Here is a 13,454-nt window from a genome sequence, read left to right on the forward strand (position 1 = left end):
TTTTTGGAGTCAGTGTGTAGCACTTTACATTTGTTGACAATGAATTTCATTTACCACCTCTCATCAGTTCTGTATGCAGTCTAAATCTGTTTGCATTTCCTGTGACTGTGTCAGCCACTTCCCCAAGCTTTGTGCCATCTGCAAAGGAGGACTAGTGTTAAGCTATGGATGAATTGATGCTAGTTTGAAAATAAATGTATTCAGTTATATGTTACAAAGTTTTCATTTATTTATACACAGCAGGCATATACGTTTTCACCAGTAGGACATTGTATCTTTAGTGCCATTGGCTACCTACTTTACTTGAGTCAAGTTCAGTGTACGAGGTGTCTCTCTACATTAGAAGTTCATGAGGATTCTAGATATTATGGTGCTTTTGTCCTAAAATCGTCAGTTCAAGTTCACTTTTTTCTTTACGCAATGCAGCCAAATTATGCAAAACTTTATTTTGTAAAACAATTTTCAGCAGCTTTAAAATAAATAAACAATCTCATGATAGAAAAACAATACTGTTCCAAAAATATCTTTTGATATCTTAATGTCAATTTCTGAAAGTATGAATACAAACTGGGGGTCAGTCAGAAGATCAAAGCTCAACATATAGAGTTGTGTAACTTTTGAGTTTTGCCATTCTAAGCATTTGTATGGATTTTGCAGGTGATTATAGTAACTTGTATTCAAACCTTTCACATTGCTAATAGTTGTTTAAAGTGGAAATCAAATGCTACAAGGGGGTCAATAGAAAGGTCAAATTAATACTGCATACAAGGCATCTTGTATAAATTATGAATCCATGATGTTATATCAGACTCTTGACTTCTTTCCAAAGTCATGATGTGACTGATATTGTAAAGCCATTTTTCTTTTGGTAATGAACAGATCTACATACTTTAAAATATTTCCAATGAAAAGTACATAGTGGCAGAGTGCTTTAAAAAACTCTATTGAGACCAAAGGAATGCTTTACACTTCAGGCATTGATGACTAAAGCAGAGTGATATACAAAGTGATAGCTGTCATACCTTTACTCAGAATATGTATCTTGTCGAAAAGTCTTTTTTTTTTAAAATTTTATTTCAGTGGATTTAAGTGAGATCAGAGAAGTTAGACCAGGAAGAAATTCCAAGGATTTTGAACGTTTTAAAGAGAAACAAAATGTGGAAGAGGAGAAGTGCTTCACCATATTGTATGGATCCCAGTTTGTGCTGAACACCTTGAGCCTGGCCGGTAAGTGTGTCCCTTTCAATTACTCCATAGCCCCTCGCCAATTTTGTAGTTTCAAATGTTTGTATTTTATCAGTCTTTTTCCACAAATCCAATTAATTTCTGCAGTATGAATAGATGTCACCCTCCCCTAGAGCATTGTCCTTTTGTGTTTACAAGATTTCTGTTACTGTACCTTTTACTGTTAAAAGTATTTAAAAAGAAGTTGGGAAAAGTAATCTTATTTGTAAACCATTTCTTATAAAGTCAATTATCATTGAAACAAACTAGAATAACACAGATTCCCTTAAACAGCCACTCCAAGGGGGGTTAAGTGTTACCTACAGCCATAGTTTAGCTCTAGAAGACAGACTGAAGTAAAAAAAAAGTGCTAATCTCAAAGTTTATTCTATCTCTTTATTTCAAAAGCATGGTCAACTTTCCAAAAAGGCTTCCATTATTATTGTTATTGTTCTTGTTATTATGATTATGATTATGATTATGTTTTTTTTTTTAAAGCTAAATTAATTTATTAACTTGGAAATTGGAGCTAGATTAGGACACTTGGCTTATAAACTTTATAATGCCTACAGAAGTCCAGAAAAGTCCTGTGTACATTATTGTTATAATAATATGGTAAACTAAGAATTGTAATCAGGTAAAGAATACTGTACCAAGGGTTTTCATTTTAAATATTAGCGTGAAACGTGTAATTTCCTCTGTCCTTCCAATTCAGTAATGATATGTTACTAACTTAGTATATAGTGTGCATGTTTTTTTGTTTTCATTCAAATATTTTTCTTTAATATCTAAACAAACAAATTACTGCTATAATATTTTAACGTGAAGCTGGCATTTTAAAAAAGCAGTCCACCGAAGAGTTGATAACTCACACAACATCCACCCCCACAGTGCTGTGTGAACACACACTTCCCCTCCCCTCCCCTCGATGAACACTTCTAGGTGCTAAACAGAATATGTCTGTAGCTTAAAAGTTTGCAGTATGTGCAAAGTGTTACACGCCTTGCAAAAACCTGTCAGAAAGTTGTTTAGCCCTCTGGGCGCTGGGGTGACAATTAAATTGGACATTTAGACATAAAGATAAAGTGGTGTTAAAATGTATGATTGGGTGCTCTTAAGAAGTAAATTAATACATGGGATAAAAAACAGTAAAAACTTTTTTTAATTGTTAAGGCTCTAGTACAAAAAAAGGTGTGCAATGATTATTATACTAGTATATTCCCCCACCCCCAGTTGTTCATTGTTCCTAGAAAATGTATACTTTTTAGGGTAACACTTATCTTATGAGATAGCTTGCTCATTGAAACCATTTGAAAATATAGAATGGACAATTGTCTATTCATGGATACCAAGAATTTTAATCGGCAAGCTGTCTGAGTGGGATAAAAACATAACAAATGCTCTAGTCTTTTTTTTTTTTTGCAACAATTTCCTAATTTAGTATGCTCTTTTCAGCTGATTCTTTCGAAGATGCAAAAAAGTGGTTACGTGGTTTAGAAATACTGAAACAGGAGGCGCTGACTGCACCTACACCTGCGATTATAGAAAGGTATGCTTTTTAATTCGACTTTGAGATTTTATAAGACAATAAAGCTCTTCCATGTATGTCTTTATTTCTTACTAACCTACAGTATTACTTCACATTTAATTATCTGGACTTATATTTGTCGTATTGAAGTTTAAAGGGTGCAAAGTATAAATGAAATAAAGATATAAGAACATTTATAATGTGTTTCATTAACTTTAACTCTGCTCTGCCAGTCATGCCAAGCACACTCGACCACCTGCTGCTAAATGATTTGACACAGTGGTTGGGTTCTGGCACCATGGATTTGTTAAAATTAAATGAAATACTGCACATTCAACAGGTTTCACCAGTCTGTAAGCATGCTCTCTCTTTCCTTTAGCTGTGGTAAACAACAGTTAAACTTTGTTATGCTGAATTACACAAATAGACATTACAACCAGTTTACTACTACTACTACTACTACTACTACTACTACTACTACTACTACTACTACTACTACTACTACTACTACTACTACTACTACTACTACTACTAATAATAATAATAATAATAATAATACTGTAACTTGTTGCAGTGTGTTAACACACTAGGAGGCATCCGTTCTGTTTTAGGTGGACCTGTAACTAATTCAGTTTCCATGCATGTCTAAGGGGTTAACGTGTGGTGTTAAGCTGTAAAGCAGCCATGCAGTTACACTCAATTATGTGAGTATGTGTTCTCCTGATGGTGTTGCATCTCACGTCTATCCCACACCGCACGTGAACTCAAATCCAAGTTCAAGAATATTTGGAGGCATGTCAAGGTTTGGGAAACCCTGCAGTTTGCAGAAGGTTAAAGTAACTGAAACAACCCCCTGATGAGTGAGACTGCCGTGAAACAAATTCATTTCAATTATTATTATTATTATTTATTTCTTAGCAGACGCCCTTATCCAGGGCGACTTACAATTGTTACAAGATATCACATTATTTCACATTATTTTTACATACAATTACCCATTTAAACAGTTGGGTTTTTATTGGAGCAATCTAGGTAAAGTACCTTGCTCAAGGGTACAACAGCAGTGTCCCTCACTGGGGATTTCAATATGGCACCGCTTGAAATGATCAGAAGTATTACGTTGATACTGTGAATCATTTATACTTGACAGGAACTTGTATGGTGACATTTACCTTTTTCTTTTTTAACAGTTGGTTGAGAAAACAGATTTATTCAATAGACCAATCCAAAAAAAGCAGGTAACAAAAATTTTGCTTTGACTTATTACGTTACTAGTGCATGAACCCAGGCATGTTGTAAATAATTTTAAAAAATAGTCAAATTGGTCCAAAAATGTAAATTTTCACATGAACGTCATAGTATATATTACAGCTGTGTTATTTCTCTTTGCAAGCTGCTCCAGTAATTTCAGTAGCAGACGTATAGCAGGGGTGACAGAAATGGTAGGCAATTGAATTGATGAAGTAGACAAATATTAACTCCAGGGCCTGCTTATTTTCAGGCTGCAGGATAATTTGTTTTAGGCAAATGTTCAGACACTACTCTTTTATTCAGGTCCACTATGTTATCTTTCTTGGAAAATGTCATTAGTTGTGAACTATGTAACTCATTCAGTGCTGCAGACCTGTATATAGGTCTAAGAAAGATAACTGCACTCAGGACACTCAGACTGCTCTTGTATAGAAAAGGTAACTCCACTCAAGGCAGCAGGCCAGTAAACTAATCTATCATACTAATATGTATATCTATACCCTTTTTAATTTACATTTTAGTAGAAGACACTGACTAATTAACCAGTTATTCTGGGGCAGTTACTATGTACAGTTACTTAATGCTGAAAGGAATACCAAACAATTAGAGAGCTAGTGGAAGATTACTTTAACATGGACATTGATTTAAAGCCAAATTCACAGAGCTGGGTTGTTATGAGACACATTTCTGATGAAAGCACCAAACTTGAAAAGGGTTGATCTAATGCACATATACCCTGCCTGGATAAGCCACAGCTGGATTTCTTTACAGTGTTTACATCACTGGGGAATGACCCATGATTGCATCAGTCACGTATTCTTGGTTATCCCAGGAATACCCCTACAAATCAGCTTTCTAGGTTTTCCATGGGGGTGGGGTATAGGTTAATTAAGTCAAATCAACCCCTTAGTTTCTTGTAAGCTCTTTGAAGTTATGAATGGAAGAGCTGCTCATCTCAAGTAAGTAAGTACTTCAGTTAACCAGGTATGGGCCTTGTCATGTACTGGAATGTAGGAAAATCCTTTTACTGTTGTTGTGAAAATGTGTTAGTGCTGTGACCTCTAAAGTCAGCCTCCAGTTTGTCATCTGCAGTTCCATGACATTTCTGTTGAGTTCTATTGTTTGTAATATTTGTCGTTCTGTCTCGCAGCATCACCATGAAGGAGACCAAAGCCCTGCTGCCTCTAATGAACTTTAAAGTGCCGAATGCAAGGTTTCTTAAGGACAGGTTTGCGGTAATTATCCTCTCTGCATTTCTTAAAGTACATGGTGTTAACAAACTAAATACAGGAAATCATTTAATATATACAGTATTGCGGTTATTCCGTAAGTTTAGGGTTTGCCTATGTGAAAAACAAACACATTAGAGTAAAGGTGAATCTGCTTTTTAATGGTAATTTATTTGTGTTAGAGAAGCATATTTGTTGAACAGATACTTCAATGCTTGCATAAAGGAATTCAGTTGAAAAGCAGTGATTGGAACTCGTGCAAGACAGTGCGTCTAGCTCCTGGGAGTTTGAGTTCTTTTAAAGAAAATAAATGGCAAACATTCAAATGTTTCTTTATATGTGTAGAAGTATATGTTTTGACTTCTTTTTGGTGACATCTGGATATCTTTGTTCTCAAACTGTGAATTCTTCCACTTATTTTTTTAAAGGATGTAGGAGCACGCAAAGATGTACTCAACTTTGAGCAGTTTTACAAGTTTTACAATAATGTGATGTTTGAAAATCAGAAAGAAGTAAGTTGTTTCTGTGTTCTGAACCTTTGCTTCTACTATTTTATGTAACCCCTCAAAAACATAAGCTTAACAAAAACCCTCAAAAGAGACACTTTAAAAAATAACAAGTATGTCATTGACTGAATGATAAAGACCAAACGCTTTGAGGTATAGGATTGATATTCAGCACACAACTGTATTCTATGTTTCCCTTGATTAAGTTCTGTTATTGGTGTTGTCTATTAAAAAGTAACAGTTTTAACCTCTAGCCACCCTTATAACAGTTTACCACTGAAAATTGATACTGTAATATTGTAGTTTTCATATGATTTTCCCATGGATATTCTGTGCATTTACCATGGTTTGCCATGTTTGTTTTTTGCTTTACCATGCCTCTCTATGTTTTACAGTGCTTACCTATGCTTTACCATGCTTTCACAATGCTTTATTTCACTTTACAATGATTGAGATCAAATGCTTTGAGATATTGTCTTTACATTCGGTACATAGCTTTTCCTATGGTCTCTTGATCAAGTTTCTTAACAGCTATTGTCCAATAAAAACTTCATAACTGTTAAACATTGCTTTCAGATTCTGGAAGAGTTTAAGAAGGAATCATGTGCCTTCATTATGGGGTATGGCCGCCTTTTTACAAATTAACCACAAAACATGCCTCTTATAATCTCTTTCTTATATGAAATCTTGTCATCAGAAATTCTACAAATCATGAAAAAGCTTCAGTCAGTTGCAATTAAAAAATGGTCATCCTATTCTCTTCAATCAATCAATCCAAAGCTTTATTTATCCAGATGAGTCAATTGAGAGCACATTCTCATTTACAATGCCGACCTGGCAAGAGGCTTACAACACCACAAGAAATACTTCACAATGTATATGAAGTAAAAACCACATACTCAATCATAAAACATAAAAACTCAGCAGCACCTTAGTAGGTATTAAGCAGCCCTCTGTTTTGACATTGGGTCTTAAGGTACACAGTTGTACGCTATGATTCTCTCAATAAAGACATATTACAGGTATGAACCTTTTCACTGTCATGTTGTTTTTTAACCTTGGGACATAACAATGATATTTTTCCCATGTCCATATTGCATCCAGTTTACAAACCATTTGATCTGATGTAACATAACCCTACTACAGGGGGATGTTTTGTTTTTGTTTTGTTCTTAAATAAAACTATCGCCATCATAGAGGATGTTTACGGGCTCCCGAGTGGCGTATCCAGTAAAGGCACTCGTCCCAGAGTGCAGGATGCGCCCTATAGCTTGGAGAGCGCTGGTTCGAATCCAAGCTATGCCACTGCCGACTGTGGACGGGAGTTCCCAGGGGGCGGCGCACAATTGGCCAAGTGCTGCCCGGGCGGGGTAGGTGTTAGGTTTGATGGGTAGTCCTTGGCTTATTGCACAACAGCGACCCCTGTGACTGGCCGTGCGCCTGTAGCCCAGCCTGTACGCAATTCAGAATTGAGTGGTCCTCCGACACTGTCAGTTCTGACTATGGCTGCATGGCATCTCTCCCAAGTTAGTTCAGGGGTTGCAGCGGTGAGCCAGGTTGAGTAATAATTCGACATTCTCAAAATTGGGAAAAAAATTGGAAAATGAGTAAAAATAATTGTTAAAAAAACATCAATAAATAAATAAATAAATGATGTTTGTGCTTACAGTAGATATATCATAATTTACTTTTACATGTTACTGCTAGCTCTCATTTACTGCTGTGGTGGGGATGAAAGTCACTGACGGGCTTGTTTATTGCCTTCTGTAGAAACACAGACAAACCTGACTCTTCAGCTGTCCTTCTTTATGACTTCCAGAGATTTCTCATCCATCAACAGAAGGTAAAAGCAGATGGCCTAGCGCTCATTGAAAGCTCTTTCTGAATACCAACTTGTAAAAGGGTGTGGGAGTCTCGAGAGAGCAAGCAAGCAAGCAGACGCCCAGGTTTTATTCACTTGACAAAAAAAATAGTTACAAGGTGCAGGGGCAATACTGTGCACCACCACCAAGCTACCAACCATGGTATCGATTAGGGTGCTGTTGGTCTTTCAACAGGGCTGTGGCTTGCACTGCAGTTTTACAAAAAATGTGAAAAAAATACAAAACCGAACACTGTAAAAAAAAAAAAAAAGTGCCCTACAGTAATTCGGCCTTGCACTACTGCCCCAACACAAGGAGGTCCTGCACCAGGAACACTACTCTAACTAATATATCCTTTAGAAACTAAATGTATGATTCTTTTCATTCCTTTATACTTCACCTATCCAATGTTTGGGTCTGCAGCCTCTCACACCCTAGCAGCAAAACAAAGGAGCTGTCTTTCAGATCTTGTTTTATACATGTGAACAGGACATAACTGACAATCAATAAATAAGCTAGCGCCGGGCCTCATTCCTTACCTGTTCAAATTGTATAAAAAAAACTACACATGATGCGACCCAGTAAACCACTGTTTTGCTTTATGCCGTTCAGCACTAAATGCTGATGCCCTCCAGTGCCTTTATGACATTTATCATTTATAGTCGGCATCTTCTCCTCTGACATGCTTATGGTTTTGCTCATCATACCTGCATTATTTTCCTAAGGAATCATGGGCCAATGATCTGAACATGGTAAGGGAGCTGATGACAACTTTTATTGATGATCTGATGAGGAAGACAAACGACCCCGAATTCAATGTCGGCGAGGTATGTGCTGTGTGGCAGGGTAACGGTCAGACACAAATACATTAGAATCTATTTAAGTGCTGTTGCGCACTTTATTGATTCTAAACACTAAAATAAACCAATCAAACAAAATACTGATGGGACAGGAAGAATGTTAAAGTATATAAGGAAGCAAGTAGGAGCTGCTAGTTTCTTGTGTACGTATCCCTGCGCCCAATGCAGCAACCAAAAGTTGTCCAGAGACCACAACTCGTAGCGAATCAATCCCTGCCCCTGTAGTCGCTCATTTGCATGCTGTTTTTTCTTCATATACGATTTTAACGAAGTTGCTCACTCCAGTGTGTTTGTGCAGTGCTCTGATCAAGCTTCGGCTCTAAGCTGATGTTTCGTTGTCAGTTAAAGCTGTATAACACACTTTGTTTCATCATTCTTAAAGCAGTAATTCTCTCAGGCAGAAAAATATGATAAATTAAACAACCTTTTTCCTTTTCAGATAATAAGCAACAGGTCCTTTCTTAAGCTGATGTGATGGGGTTTAATAACATTCCGCATTCTCATATAGTTTTAAATAAAAATAAATGACTATATTGGAACTTCAAAAACATACAGTATCCACCCCAACAAAAAATACCCTTACACAGAAAGGAAAATTAATTTCTTAAACCAGTAACAGTGGTGTTTCAATTACACAAGTGAGCAATAACCCATGACAGGGTGTGTGGTAAGACATGTTTTGCACACATCTGGGTGCGTTTTGAGGCAGGAGGCCATAGGCCTGTATTGATACAATGACAAATTCAAGTTTTGGATATCGACAGGTTTATAATTCAGTTCTGTTCCTATAAGTTAATTGTGTCATCATTCTGTGTTTCAGTTCTTGAATTACCTGTTCTCAAAAGAAAACTCCATCTGGGATGAGAAGTATTCAGAAATTTCTTTTCAGGACATGAATAACCCCTTGTCTCATTACTGGATCAACTCCTCTCACAACACGTGAGGCACTTCTATTGTTTGTGGTTTCCATTGTCAGTTGTTGTAAATGTGATCCTCACTTTAATTTACAGGATTGATACTGGTTTATATCTACATGTACTTTATTGAATTCTGTGACGAGGTTTGACCTGTAAAGAGCAGAACTGCACATAGTTCATTGGGATATCACAAACATCAGCTAAAACATTGCTTTTGAGGATCCCTATTTATGAAAGCAACAATTGGTACTTTTTTTATTTTTATGAAAGAACACTTTTAACTGAGAAACTGCTTTTTGAGTTAATATAATTACAAGTTGTATTCCTACTAGCCTGTATTAAATATAATTTCTGTACAGATAGTGGATTTAAAGCGCCACCAAAGGACATAACAAGAAAAGTAACAATGTTGACATTTAGTGGGTGTGTCGGGAATTTCTCACTTTCTCAAAACGTAGTGTGAAATATCTAGCAGCACTTAGTTCATTTTCACATTGGCTGGTTAATTTCAGATACAATGGGAATAGTGTATGTATTGACTAAAATGTCATCTTGTATGACTGGTTTAACTGATCCTGATTAGGACTAATCATACCTTACCTTAACATCGTCCAGATGTAAATCAGGTTCTGTGAAACAATAATCTGAGCCCTTTTTGCAATGCAAATTGTACACACTAATAAATTAGGCTGTATGTTCCTGTCATAGTCTTAAATAAACTCATCTTGTACTGTTAATTATGGAAAGATTGTAACTTTTTTGTTTTCTTTAGGTACCTCACAGGAGATCAGATCCGCAGTGAATCTTCTACAGAAGCCTATATCAGATGTCTCAGGATGGGGTGTCGATGCATAGAGTGTTCGTATCCACCTTCTTAATCGCTTTTATAGCCATGAATATGTAACTGTAGTTTTTATTCTATCACGCTAGATGACGTAAAATTCATTTATATAAAAATATTTTTTACTAACTTCCATGCAATGTTTTTGTCGTCACATACCAAAAAAGTAAATACCAAAGTTCTCTACTTATTGTTTCAGTTTAAATCATAGTAAATAATTTCAAACTGCTGGTACTGGTAAATTCCATCTCCAGTGATGTTTCATCTCTTGCCTGGTTACTTTAGTCCTCTTTGAAAAAGCATTCTTACTGGATAACGCACAGCAATGAATATTGTAACAAGCAATATTCCTTTATAAGTAATACATAATAATATGTTGATTAGTTTAATGACAAAACAGAATTTAAAATGTAGAAGAAAGGGGTACTGTCTAGAATACTGTGCTGTATCAGTTTTATGTCATTAATGAGGAATAAGAACATTACGAACGAGAGGAGGCCATTCGGCCACCTATGCTCGTCCAGTTCCTAGTAGCTGATTGATCTCAGAACTTTGGCAAGTTGAGTCTTAAACGATCCAAGTGATTCTGCCTCAACAACATGACTTGGTAGCCCATTATAAATCAGAAATCAACCAATCACAGTGAAGTATTTGCCAGAACACCACACTTAATTTGAATGGTAAAAAATCTAAACAAAATAATAATAATAAAACAAAATACTTACTGCTGGGTAATATAATAAGTCAATTATATTTTATTAATGGTTATTGGAGGACTCCTGTTATATTACATACATAATGTAAGAATGCAAGTAAAAATGGAAAAAAGGAATTGTGAGCAGGAGGATAACACGTGTATTCACATATATAATGATACAACTCTTACAGCTGGTTTTAAAGGCCCTGGTTAGTAGCTATCTTGGACAACCTTTCCTTAGGTGTCCAGGATTAGATCAGATCTGGGCATGTAAAACCAGCCAATAGGATGTTTCCAGTAAGTGACATACTGTTTGAGTTTAATTTAACTGTTTAATTCTGTTTTGTATTCCAGTGGATTGTTGGGATGGTCCACTAGAGCCTATTATCTACCATGGATGGACACGCACAACAAAGATTAAATTTGACGACGTAGTCAAAGCAATCAATGATCATGCATTTGTCACATCTGAGTAAGCATTTTAGAATTTATTTTGACCAGTATACAGAATATGTAACTTGTAACTGTAATGGTTCCTTTTTCAGACACATAATGAAATGCATAATCTGGAAATCAGAAAGCTCTTCAGCAGTGCAAGCCAAACCTTACATGTCACATGAACATGTTTTTCATATCATCTTGCTTGAAAATGGTGTCAGGAGGAAATGAGTGGGTTTAATAGCTTGATCTTCAAAGAATATTTACAGCTGCTGCCGGACCAAACCAAAAGAAGATCTGTGTAAAATATAAACTGCCTGAGAAGTAACTATTTGAAACTGTAAATAGTTTAAAACAAAAAAAAATTCAAAGTAATGAGTAACTGTAACTAATTACATTTACAAGTAACTGTAATGGATTACTTTTTAAAAGCAGTTTTCCCATCACTGCTGATTCATACAGGAGATCAAAAGGAAAGGCAACGCTCATTATTTTAAAATAAAGTCGAAAATAATGTCAAAAGACACCAAATAATTATATTTCAGCATTAGACAACACTGAAGTTTATAAAGGGATTAACTGAGAAAATCATATCCATCTATTTTGTGCTTGAGCATCATGACTACCCACACCTGTGTTGCTCCCTCCAGGTTCCCATTGATTTTGTCCGTAGAGGAGCATTGTTGTGTGGAACAGCAGCGCCACATTTCCAGCAAGTTCAAAGAGGTGTTTGGGGAGCAGCTGCTGACCGAACCCATTGAAGCTTTTGCAGATCAGTTGCCCTCCCCCACACAGCTTAAACGGAAGATCATTATCAAGGTGGGTCTACCTCCAAGAATATTATTATAAAACTGGAACTGTACTACTTACTTCTGACCAAAGTTAACTGCGTTAAATATTATTACGACACCAGGATTGAGAAAATTATGAAATCTCATGAAAAAAAATTCTTGGGTACATAATGCATATATTTATGTATTTATTTTTCAGCACAAGAAACTGAGTTCTATGGATGAAGATAACGTCATGGATGACTACGTCAGCAGGGTGGATCTACGTAAAAGCACAAAGCAGGGGGATCTGTATATCTGGGACCCAGTAGATCAGGTACAAACAAAGCCACCGTGAGTGAACAGAGATCCACCAGCGACTTGTGCAGTAGTGTCTTGTACTTTTCAGGCAGTTCACTTTCTGTAATATAGTAAAGTCTTAAACAAAACCTCTTTCTTTATTCGTTTTTAATGCTTAAGGCTGTCTTGTCTGCTTAAAATGCATTGTTAAATTTAAAAAAAGAACACAAATTAAATAGTGTGTTGGGAGATCTTTTCTATAATGGATAAGTAATGTTGAATCAGTGAACTATTGTGATTTTAGAGCGTAAATTGAAACTTGGGTTGTTTTGTTGCTAGTTTTTATTAAATTATTTAAACAATTGAGGCACAATTAAAGTGGGTTCATTGTGGGTTTATTTAACTTATAAGCAGTTGACCTGTGTTTACTCTGATGAATCCACAGTTTTTATTTGGATTGGGAAAAAAGTAAAATAATCCATTGGGAAAATGGTGATGATTCTATTTTGTTTTCCTGCATTTAGCAATGGAATCGTCACTACTGTGTCATTGCCGATGACAAGCTGTTTTACGGTGAAGAGTATGATTCTGAGGAAGACCCGAACAAGGTAGTCTTTTTGATTTATTTTAGTTTTCACATTTATATCCTTTTGAAATTCCATATGTGTTTCAATTCAAGCCATCAACAGGGAAAATCTAAAGAAGCGAGTGAAACAAAAAGAAATGTGTAGTAAACCGTTCACGTCAGACCTGCTACTTTTCAACATTTATGTAATTACAGTTTTTTCAGGGGCTCACAACATACTGAAATAAATCACTCACCTTTTGGAGTACATCTTTGTACTTTCAGTTTGAGTTGTTTCTGACCAGCTGAGCTGACGACACACCGTCATTGAGTGGGGCAGAGGTACTGGTATCCAGTCAACAATATGAAAGCGTCAGATATAATTGACACCCATGTAATTTGCTGTAGTTTTCCTGGATGCATTTGGACAGCTGCTGGTAAAGTAGCAAAGCCCCTACAACCCACT

General features: G+C 36.1%; 1 protein-coding gene across 1 annotated transcript in view; it reads left to right on the forward strand.

Annotated features, from left to right (window-relative positions):
- LOC117424596 (1-phosphatidylinositol 4,5-bisphosphate phosphodiesterase gamma-2-like) overlaps positions 1 to 13,454 on the forward strand; it is a 51,417-nt gene that overhangs the window by 13,053 nt on the left and 24,910 nt on the right. Inside the window, exons 3-16 of the mRNA XM_034041105.3 lie at positions 1,081 to 1,227; positions 2,680 to 2,773; positions 3,943 to 3,990; positions 5,154 to 5,238; positions 5,661 to 5,744; positions 6,315 to 6,358; positions 7,509 to 7,581; positions 8,326 to 8,427; positions 9,281 to 9,399; positions 10,150 to 10,235; positions 11,270 to 11,387; positions 12,004 to 12,172; positions 12,344 to 12,460; positions 12,948 to 13,031. Coding sequence (XP_033896996.1) covers positions 1,081 to 1,227; positions 2,680 to 2,773; positions 3,943 to 3,990; positions 5,154 to 5,238; positions 5,661 to 5,744; positions 6,315 to 6,358; positions 7,509 to 7,581; positions 8,326 to 8,427; positions 9,281 to 9,399; positions 10,150 to 10,235; positions 11,270 to 11,387; positions 12,004 to 12,172; positions 12,344 to 12,460; positions 12,948 to 13,031 — 1,370 coding nt within the window. The remainder of the gene's footprint in view (positions 1 to 1,080; positions 1,228 to 2,679; positions 2,774 to 3,942; positions 3,991 to 5,153; positions 5,239 to 5,660; positions 5,745 to 6,314; positions 6,359 to 7,508; positions 7,582 to 8,325; positions 8,428 to 9,280; positions 9,400 to 10,149; positions 10,236 to 11,269; positions 11,388 to 12,003; positions 12,173 to 12,343; positions 12,461 to 12,947; positions 13,032 to 13,454) is intronic.

Source organism: Acipenser ruthenus, chromosome 19 (assembly GCF_902713425.1).
Source record: "Acipenser ruthenus chromosome 19, fAciRut3.2 maternal haplotype, whole genome shotgun sequence".
NCBI classification, from domain to species: Eukaryota; Metazoa; Chordata; class Actinopteri; order Acipenseriformes; family Acipenseridae; genus Acipenser; species Acipenser ruthenus.